General features: G+C 40.3%; 1 protein-coding gene and 1 pseudogene across 1 annotated transcript; one reads left to right on the forward strand and one right to left on the reverse strand.

The window, feature by feature from the left end:
• Nucleotides 1-1607: 1607 nt before the first annotated feature.
• On the reverse strand, nt 1608-4153 carry LOC146472461 (uncharacterized; annotated as a pseudogene).
• A 3059-nt stretch (nt 4154-7212) lies between these two features.
• LOC146472462 (uncharacterized) lies at nt 7213-9857 on the forward strand. The gene is made up of 6 exons (XM_085119462.1): nt 7213-7248; nt 7495-7647; nt 7769-7852; nt 8403-8721; nt 8957-9157; nt 9506-9857. Exons 1-6 carry the CDS (start codon nt 7213-7215, stop codon nt 9643-9645), a joined length of 933 nt encoding a protein of 310 aa, XP_084975588.1. The 3' UTR covers nt 9646-9857.
• Nucleotides 9858-10058: the final 201 nt, after the last annotated feature.

Raw genomic sequence — 10058 nt, forward strand, 5'->3', positions numbered from 1 at the left:
CACTATGCAGAGTATTAAAAAAAAATTCCCTAGTAAATTCTAAACTGATGAAAATTCCAGAGAGAATTTAAATACAACTTAAAACAATCATTGTTGTGGAATAATATTTTTAAAAGACTGAACACGAGTTTTTGAGGGGTTGTTTGTGGTGCGAAATTAGCGCTAAGTCCGACGGTGAATAAAGTGTGCGAACAACATGGTCAACAATCCTGCGGTGAAACGAACGAAGATTAATTATTTCAAGTTCGCAAACGTGTCTTGTACAAAGTTTTGCATGTTTAATCCGACAGTGAAGCAAAGTAAGATTAATTATCTTAAGTGCAACTGTTGCTGAATTTCTAAACTTTAAATGTGTAATGCAATCGTCAGAGATGTATGCAGATGTAGTCAGATGTTATGTAGCCAGTTTAAACAGTCTCATTATGTAAAAAGAAAGCGTAAAGAACTACAAAGGAATTTATTTTGCCGGCAAATAAAAACTTTTATGTCTTCACCCCTACTAACATAAATATTATTGCTGTGTGCTGCATGTCTCGGGCTCAGTTTGCTGGGCAAAGGATAACAAAACAAACCATGATTTGGTGAAAATGGCTATGAGCAAAAGTCTCATAGCCCCTTTTATTTTTTATATAAATTGAACTAATGTATGGCTATGAACAAAGGCCCATAGCCACCTCATTACAACATCAGCGAAAGGACTACTACTGTCCTGAATTAACTATTAATGATTTTGCCCAGTAAAGGTGAGGGCAACCAAAACGCCAAAGCATCATGACAATTGACATGATGCCGCCCCACCCAAGGGAAATGCAGCACCCTATGTACAAAATACGCATTGATGACAAAATTGCAACATGATTAAATTCAATAACTTACAAAAGGTATGTTAAAGGTGGGAGATTGAATATGGTCCTAAAAACATGGCCATGGAAATATAATGAAAACAGCGACAAGGTGCCAATATACTAAAATGAGATAAGCAAGACTGTTGCACTTGAAAGACAGCCGCAATTCTCAATATCAGTTGAACAGATAAAGTGAGGATAAAATTGCCGAGAGGAAGGAGACTGCTGCCCTTGCAAGTCAGCCCCATTCAACCCAGTAAAATTTGTAACAAAGCATATACTTAATATAAAATAATATCAACAATACTGACCTAAGGTAGAGATGCATGAGACTGCTGCCCTTGCGAGACAGTCCCTACATCAAGTAATCAAACAAGAGTTAAGGATTTACGAGCCAACAATTAACGAGATAAGTGAGACTGCTGCCCTTGCGAGACAGCCTCACTCAAGCAAGTCAAATGCTTTAGGAATACAAAAATGGTGAAATGAAAAAGGAAAGGGGGGGGGGGGGTGGGCTAATGCCCTTGGTAAACGGCCCTAAGCCTAAACCTACTATTAAACTATGGTTGTACTGAAATAGATAAAATGCGGCTGTAAGTTGAACGCAACTGCTGCCCTTGCAAGACAATTCCGCTCAAATTCCTGCATACATGTAACCAAATTACAGGAATAAAAATTAATTAACCAAAACTATAAGTAATGCTGTGGTGGTGAATAAGACTGCTGCCCTTGCAAGTCAGCCTCCACCGCCATCTAAACAAATCATGTAGATACAGTAGATACTCGGATATACTTAAGAAATGCATTGGATTTCCAACGCCCTTGAATAAGGATCTGAGCATCGGAAAAAACCACGATCTGCAGCATATGATGCAGCTCCTATGCGAAAACTATGTCCCTTGTAACAGAGGGGTCAAGCCCACAATATTTAATAGTTTGACAAAGTAGGTCTGCGAACAAAACCCTTGGTACTGGGGTCCCTTGAATGGTGAGAAAAAAAGCACCTGCAGCATTGCCTCGTAATGCAAGATAATCAAGTATTAACTGAACTGGGCAGTGGTTAGCTAGACGATTGACTACTAAGGAAAATGGGCGTTGATTATAGTTATGCTTGAAATCATGAAATGTAAGCTTTATGCCCACCACTTCTCTAGCAGGGTTAAGAAGCTTAGTGAGTTGATGAATTTGCAAAGGGGGGGGGGGGGGGGGGCAGAAGCCCGTGTTGCAGTATCCTCACCTACTCTTAAAAATGCAAAAAATGCGAGAGAACACATTGCTCGAAATAAGGTTATCCGATACTGTGACCCAGTGATATGAGAAGCAGAATCTAATATTCTATGCAGTATATTAAGAGTAATTGGTAATCTGCAGTCCAAGCGGTGGCCAATCTTTCGATATCCTTTCAATGTTTGCACAATGTAGAAAACTTTTCCTGGGTCAGAAAAACCCATGAGCTTATGCGAGTACCCCAGAGCAGAAACGAAGGTGTTCACGGAGGAAGGGGCATAATGCTTATCGAACAAATAAGCTATGAAAAGTGCTAATGTAGGTGGTGGGATTGGGATTGAAAACATTGTGGACTGAAATACATCGTAGAGAAATTGGTTGAAAAGTACCCATGCCCTCTTATAAGTAGGTATTGAGGCTGGCTGAAGGCTTGCATGCATAAGCTTAGAAACTATAGCTGCCAATGCTGGGCCTGCAGATGGTGAGAAATCTCCGATGGACAGGGGTTCATGTAAGCAGGGGCCAGCTGCTTGAAGATCGGAATCTGCAATCGAGATAAAGAATCTGCTAACTTGTTGTGGACCCCAGGGACATGCTTAGCCTTAAAAACAATGTTGTACTTCAAGCAGACTGAAACCAGCTTTCGGACAAAGGACATAAAAGATTTGTCACGACAGGATTGTTTGTTAATGATGTAAACTAGGGCTTCATTATCCGTAAAAAATTGGATAAAATTCAAGAAAAGCAATATTCTTATGTAGCCAATCCACAGGCCATTTCCCATAACACCAGTGGTTTTGAAAAATGGCCCCAAAACCAAGCGAACCGGCTGCATCAGTGAATAAATTAAGCTTATCTGAGCTATGCCAAATATCATCAAGGAAGAAGGATCTGCCATTGAATGATGTCAAGAAGGACAACCAAACCCTCATATCTTCTTTTGCTTCGTTCGAAAGTCTGATGCGGTAATGAGCTGCTTTAATGCCAATAGTAAGGTTGATAAGCCTTCGTAGGAAGGCGCGACCGGGTAGAACAACAGAGCATGCAAAATTCAAAAGGCCTATTAATGACTGTAATTCTTGCAAAGATACCTTTTTGCGATGGAGGAAATTGGAGATGAGCTCAGTACATTTGTTAAGCTTATCTTGAGGGAAACGAGCTTCAGACTGAACGGTATCAAGTTCAATACCAGCAAATGAAAGGACGGTTGAGGGGCCACAAGTTTTACCCGGTGCTATGGGAATGCCTAAATACTGACATAAACTTAAGAAAATATCCAACTGTTTTTGGCAAAGTGAATCAGATGGGGCAACAATGAGGAAATCATCAAGTAAATGAAGAATCTTTTGAATGCCAAACTTCTTTTGGGCAATCCATTCAACCGAGGTACTGAAAATTTCGAAAGTTTTGCATGAACTGGCACAACCCATTGGCATGCAGCGATCATAATAATAACTTCCATTCCATTTTATACCGAGAAGATGGTAGTCACGGGGGTGAACATTTGTTTTGGCTAAAAAACAACCTGGGCCAGCAAGTTTAATAAAGTGAATGGCATCTCGTATGGTAGCATAATGGACACTTGTATTCACAGAAGAAATCCCATCATTAATTGATGTACCTTTTGGATAGGATAAATGATGAATAAGTCTAAATTCACCAGGCGACTTCTTAGGGACAACACCTATGGGGGACACATGGAAAATTGGAAATGGGGGAGAGTGGAATGGGCCAGCTAGCCTATGGGCATCCAGTTCTTTCTTTAGTTTTGCATCTACTATCTCAGGATGTTCAAGAGCTGACTTCAAATTGGTGGTCTCAAAACAAACATGATCACCTTCATAATGTAAGGGAAAACCGTCAGTAAATCCAGAACGCAAGAATTCAACAGTTGAATGAATGTAACCAAAAAGAAGAAGACATAAATTATGAACTCTTATTGGGGTTGGAAGAGGAGGGCTTGGCAGCCTGGGTGCGGGTGATGGGGGATTTGCGTGGGCCATGAAAATTACACTGAGAGGCTCGATGTTGGCCGTCACACTTGAAACAGGTGTGCTTAAAGTTACAGCCAGCACACTCATTGCCTTTATGGTATTTATAGCTAAAACCCGTAGGGATTGCTACAAACCGGTTGGTTTTCCCTGAACTCTGAGCAGTTCTTTGATATGGGGACTGCTGTGATCGTAACCAGAGCTCCCAGTGAACATTACCCCAGGGGAGGGAAGTGGGCTGGGTCTGTCTCAGAAAGCGAAAATGCACATCGTAATATTTCGAGTTGTGCCCCCTGGCTGCCAAGTCCTGGATAACATCTGCATATTTCATGAGAACTGAGGCCTCATTTGGATATTTCTGGACATAAATGCCCGCAAAAATGTGGAAGGCATGCATCCAAGTCTCGATGTTCTGAATCTTCTTACAGTACTGTGCAAAGGTAACGAGAGCGAATTTCGACGAATTTCGAGGCATTTCGCCACTTTTCGACGAAAATCAGCGATTTTTTTGACGAAACGAAATATCGCCGAACTTTCGACGAATTTTCGAAAGCGCTATTGTCTTGACACTTTCGAAATTTCGAAATTGTATGCGAATGTTTCAGCGAAAATTCGGATGACAATTCGAGGAGATTCGCGAAATTTCGAAGGAAACGTTTCGAAATTTTGAAGAATGCTTCAATTTTTCGAAGTGTTTTTCGAAGTTTCGAAGAGTGCAGCGAATTTTCGAGGCTAAGCTAAGTACATTGTACAGTGAAAGGCTTTCGTTTCGTTTCGATCAACCGTTTGCGTAAACAATTCTATTTGAGACAGCGAGGCATCATGGTTTTGCGACGTTATCATGGCAACGGTTTTTGTATAAATGTCATCTTCAGTGATTTGTAATCACACTGTTTACAGTAATCATGCCAAAGGTTTCACCTTAGGCTCGAAAGCGAATCCAATCTCTTCACGAACATGGCTTGCAGCCGCTAGCTATATTCAAAAAATTAAGAGACGAAGGTTCTTCCGTAAGCTATCAGAGCGTTGCAAGAATAGTTAAAAAGATCAAACTTACCGGTTCCGTCGACAACCTCCCGAAGTCCGGTCGGCCAAGAAAGCTGAACGCATCTGCCAAGGCATTTATCGAGGCACAGATGCAAAAAAATGACGAAGCCACCAGCCGCCAAATCCAAAAGAAGCTTTTCAAGCGTGGCGTGGAAGTTCATCCATCAACAGTTCGAAGAGCATGCAAAGAGCAAGGATGGACTCTTCAAAACACAAAGTACTGCCAGCTGATCCGCGACGTAATCAAGACCAAGAGACTCGAGTCCGCGCAGCGAGTGATAGCCACTGAAGATACCTTCGACAACATCATCTTTAGCGATGAATGTTCCATCTCTCTTCAGCAGTTCCGCCGCACGTGCTACTGGAAGGTTGGTGAACCCCCTAAGCGAAAGCCGAAACCAAAGCACCCTCTCAAAGTTCACGTTTGGGCTGGTATCAGCAGGCACGGTGCTACCAAAATCTGCGTCTTCGAAGGGATAATGGAAGCCGGTCTTTACTGCAGCATTTTGAAGGATACTCTTCTCCCCTTCATCCGTGAAAAACTGCCAGACCACCGCTTCATGCAGGACAACGATCCCAAGCACACTTCGAAAACTGCAAAGACCTTCTTTGAAGAAAACGAAATCAACTGGTGGCGAACTCCCCCGGAAAGCCCAGACATGAACCCCATCGAAGATATGTGGCATGAGCTAAAGTTCTATTTGGAGACGAAAGTAAAGCCGCAGACCAAGCAGGAACTTGTGGATGGAATAAAGAAGTTTTGGAGAAAGAAAGTCACCATAGAGAAATGCAACAAATACATTGATCATGTTGTGTTTGAAGTCATCCCCGATGTCATTGCTGAAAACGGCGCGGCGACAAGACATTAGTGTTGCTGATTGCTGGTAACGCTATTAAAAAACGGCTCCTTTAGGAGCCACCAATTTTGAGAAAAGTCAATGACCAATAAAGTTCTTAAATCTTTAGCGCGCGCGTGCAGTATTCTCACGTCATAGTGCTAAATTGCCTCTTCGAAAAAAGAAAAAACAACAAACAAACACCTGGGCTATTTTTACAATAGGGAACGGGAATAGGGAACGAGGGAACGGGGAATAGAAGCGGATAATCTTTAAAAGCAGGAACCTTTAATTAAACAAACAAAATATAAATAAGCGAGAAACTTTCATAAGGTGATCTGGACGCTCGTGTTCAGAGGTAATTATAAATTCGATAATCATCGGTATTTTAAAAGTATTTCAAAAATCTTGGCATAGTTTTATAGCCAGCACCATTAGCTTAATTGGATAGAGGGGTTTAGGTATCTACACTTGAAACCAGACGCGCTACATTGCTTGGACGCGAGTTATTATTCAAACAGACTAAAAATGGTGTGGGATTTTTTTTTAACAGTGAAGGGGCACGCGCAAGCCGCCAAGATAACCAACGCAACAAATTAACACTGAAATGCGTTAATAAAATGAACAAAACATGTTTAAAAGCTCAAGACTGAAAGACTGAAAATGGTTCTCTTTTTTGAACTGGTTGAAGACGCAAAATTTAATTGGAAAAGATTATCCCTAAAATAAACTGTTTTGGACCAGTTAAACAATTTATAATTAAACCCTGCAAGTTTATTCAATCAGACTAAACAATAGGGTGTGAAATTTTCCAAACAGTAGAGGCGGCACACGCTCGCCGTCCTCAAAAAAGCACAACAAAGAAAAAATTAATAAAAGTTTAAGTTTCCTTAGACTAAAATGGTTCTCTCTTTTTTTAACCGGTTGAAAATGCAAAATAAAAGTGGAAGATTTTGTCTGAAGTAAACTTTAAATAAGTAAATGATTATTGCAGTTATATTTGCAACTTTGCAGTTGCGTAAAGAATGCATGAAAAAAATACCACGCCTTAACGGGATTCAAATCCATGATGATCATTCACTTACTCATTCTTCCTTCCGCAGTTCTAATATATGAATTTTCAAATATTCACTTTCATGAAATAAACTTTTTATTGCAGTAGTTCAGCAACAGCAATAACAAATTTATTCAAACAGACTAGTGACGTGTGAAGTTTTTTCAACAGCAGAGGCGGCACGCGCTTGCCGCCCAACAATTAGCACATCAATGAAAGAGAAAGAAATAAAACTCAAAACGCTCAAGGTTCCAAAGTTAATTAGTTTTCTTTGAAACACCTCAAACAATAAAAGCTGTAAGAGCCAATCACGATAATGGATTTTCGATCCGAACGAACTTCATACTTACTATAAAAAGGCGAAGTACGGTTGTGAGGTATCTGTTGATGTTATTGTGTCATCAAACCATACCAAAGAAAAATGAGTAAGCAAATTGCGCGAGTGAATTGGAGCCGTGGGAAGTATTCGGATGTTGTACGCTCAACCATTGTAGATCCATCACCTCTTAAGGCAAAAAGTTCGCGTCATCTGGGGAAAAGGTAAAAAGGAGTACGGTGCAACCATTACCTGCTACCCACTTATCAAAGAGATCGAGTCTCCAGTTGATGAGCCCCAGCCGTGTCAGACAAAAGCTAAACGTAAACTGGTAAGTACTTTCAGTCATTTCATTATTTCCTCTTGTCTGTTTCATCACCGACTGGTAAATTGCGTTATCGTTTTAATTCAATTATATCTTCTAATAACAAGTTTATGATTTTCGTGTTTAGATCCCAGAAGCCACGTCTTCCCCTGAACGCTGCAAGAAAACGAAAACAGACAAGCCCAAGCCAAAAGAAAAACCAAAAGGAAAGGTATGTAAAAGAAAATTGCTTGATGTTACATCAAACTATCAATAGAAATTATCTCGTCGTTTAATATGAGCGGCTAGCAGGGTAGTTGTTTACATCCCTCTTTCTGAAAATATTTTCAAATGCTAAGCCTTGTTTTATTTAACTGGATTCAAAGTTGACGATTTAAAACTTCAATTAGCTTAATCGTCTTTTGAACAACCAGTGCCAGATGTTCATATATTTCGCTAGGTTTTTGTAAGGACTGATTCCATTTTCTAATGGTCAACCTGTCCGTGTGAACGAATAATTAAAGATGGATTTTCACTGTCGCTTTAATTTTACGTGCGTACAGACGTGAATTTAGCTGGCTTTACGTACGTAAATAAAATAAGAAGCGATATATGAGCCGCGTGCGTAAACGTAAAAAGTTGAATGCTGTTCAACTTTAGGCTTTAGGTTGTTTGAAACTCTCTTGGCAGTTCTGGCTTGATTCTGGTTGGACATTCAGCCTTTATCCTATTGGTAAAGGATAACGTAATTGACATGCAGTTATTTTTTATTTTTTATTTAGGTTAGCACTAGCAAGAACAGCGGCTCAAACAAGCACGAACAGACAGCGAACGAGCTTCGGTTAGTACGGACCATATTAGAGCGGCTCGAGTGTTCGTATGCAAGACAGGAGGCCAAGCTGGACAGATTGCTGAGTCTAGTGGCAACACAGCCCTTCCGAGCATCACAGTGTAGCGCCACGGCAACACCAGAGCTGCCCTATACGCCACCTGTGCATTTCAGACAGGAACCCGCTACAGACCTACATCGCACACCTTGCATGACAGAACCTGACCGTGTGCTGGACGAGCTAATTCGTCAAACGGACTTTGATTCCACAGGTATGAAAGTTTTTATGTTTTACGTTCACTGAAATCTTCTTGACATCTGAAGCTAATCCTAGATCAAGGTGAACTTTGTTTCGAGTTTAATAACTAATCAGTAAAGATTCTTCCAAAAGAGCTTTGGCCCTCAGTTTTGACTTAGAGTTTTCTTTTCCTTTAGCTTGAAATAGGAATTCGATATCCTCGCAATTTGACCGTTCAACGGTGTTTTGTTTATTATTCTTGTTATCAGAGAGAATCCAAGTCGGAGGAGTTGGAGAGGTCAAGTTAGCGAAAGCAGACTTTAATTTCGTAAAGGCAGCGACGAAACCAACTGTGATGGCCCTGCGGCTCGTCGACAAGCTGTTTCCAAAGGAGGTCCTTATGAATTCGACAGTTCATGGCACCAAGGACTTCGCTCCTCTTGATCACAGAATCATTGCTGCAATCAAAGGTATGCTTACAACATTAAATCTGTTTTCATCCTTGAACGAAACGAAACTAAGTGAAAACAAATGAACTGTAAAATAATGATATCAAGTGACATTGTTCGGCGCGCATTGTGATGTATAAAACAGAAGTGAAGAATAAACACCTGAAGTGTAGAGTTTTGAAATTAAAGATCTGTAATTATGCGAAACGAGCTCTTATCAGACCACAGCGACCTTTTACCTGCTTCATTGCATTTCGTTTTGCAAAATACAGGTAGCCATCATTTGCGTATAAATGCCCTGAGTAGCTGGCGGGATTATTTGCGTATTACCAAACTTGAGTTTTCACCAAGAATTTTGTTTTGTTTCAGCGGAAGTGACAAGGAGCTTCGGCTACCAATGCAGGGACAGAGAGGAACTGAACCGCATGTGGGAGTCATGTAAAATAAGCATCGGCAAACGCTGCCAAAACTTGAGAAAAAATAGTGACAAACAAACTAGGCAAGATTAATTCGTTAGCAACTGTGTGTATATTTTTGCATGTGATCTAAGTAGATTTTAGATTCGTTTTCTTTGTTTTTTGGAATGCAATGTAAACCTTATTAAACAATAAACCAGATGATGTATTAAGATTTGTTTCTTACATTTATTTAGTTTTCAGGGGGGGTAAACATTTGTCATAATATTTTGACGTTGGTAAATTGTAGAACTGATTCCATGTTTCTCTGAAATCATTCACTGGTAAAAATACGTGAATTAATTTTGGCACAACACGCAGTGTCAAAGACATTAGCTTCACAGTTTCGCTACGCAGTTGCTCTCACTGGAGTTCTCACGGGCATATTGTGTAAACAAATGCATCTGTCGGCACGGAATTTCAATAATTATCTTTCATTTTATAAAAGACCTGCCATATCATGCGAA

The sequence above is a fragment of the Pavona decussata genome, unplaced genomic scaffold (genome assembly GCF_977016875.1).
Source record: "Pavona decussata unplaced genomic scaffold, jaPavDecu1.1 SCAFFOLD_98, whole genome shotgun sequence".
NCBI lineage: Eukaryota > Metazoa > Cnidaria > Anthozoa > Scleractinia > Agariciidae > Pavona > Pavona decussata.

Excerpts from the sequence above, each read along its gene's own strand:
- LOC146472462 (XM_085119462.1), top strand. The coding sequence starts at position 7,213 with ATGAAAGAGAAAGAAATAAAACTCAAAACGCTCAAG. Across the intron at positions 7,648-7,768 it reads CAAAAGCTAAACGTAAACTG|ATCCCAGAAGCCACGTCTTC; the intron begins GTAAGTACTTTC and ends TTTCGTGTTTAG. Across the intron at positions 8,722-8,956 it reads AACGGACTTTGATTCCACAG|AGAGAATCCAAGTCGGAGGA; the intron begins GTATGAAAGTTT and ends TCTTGTTATCAG.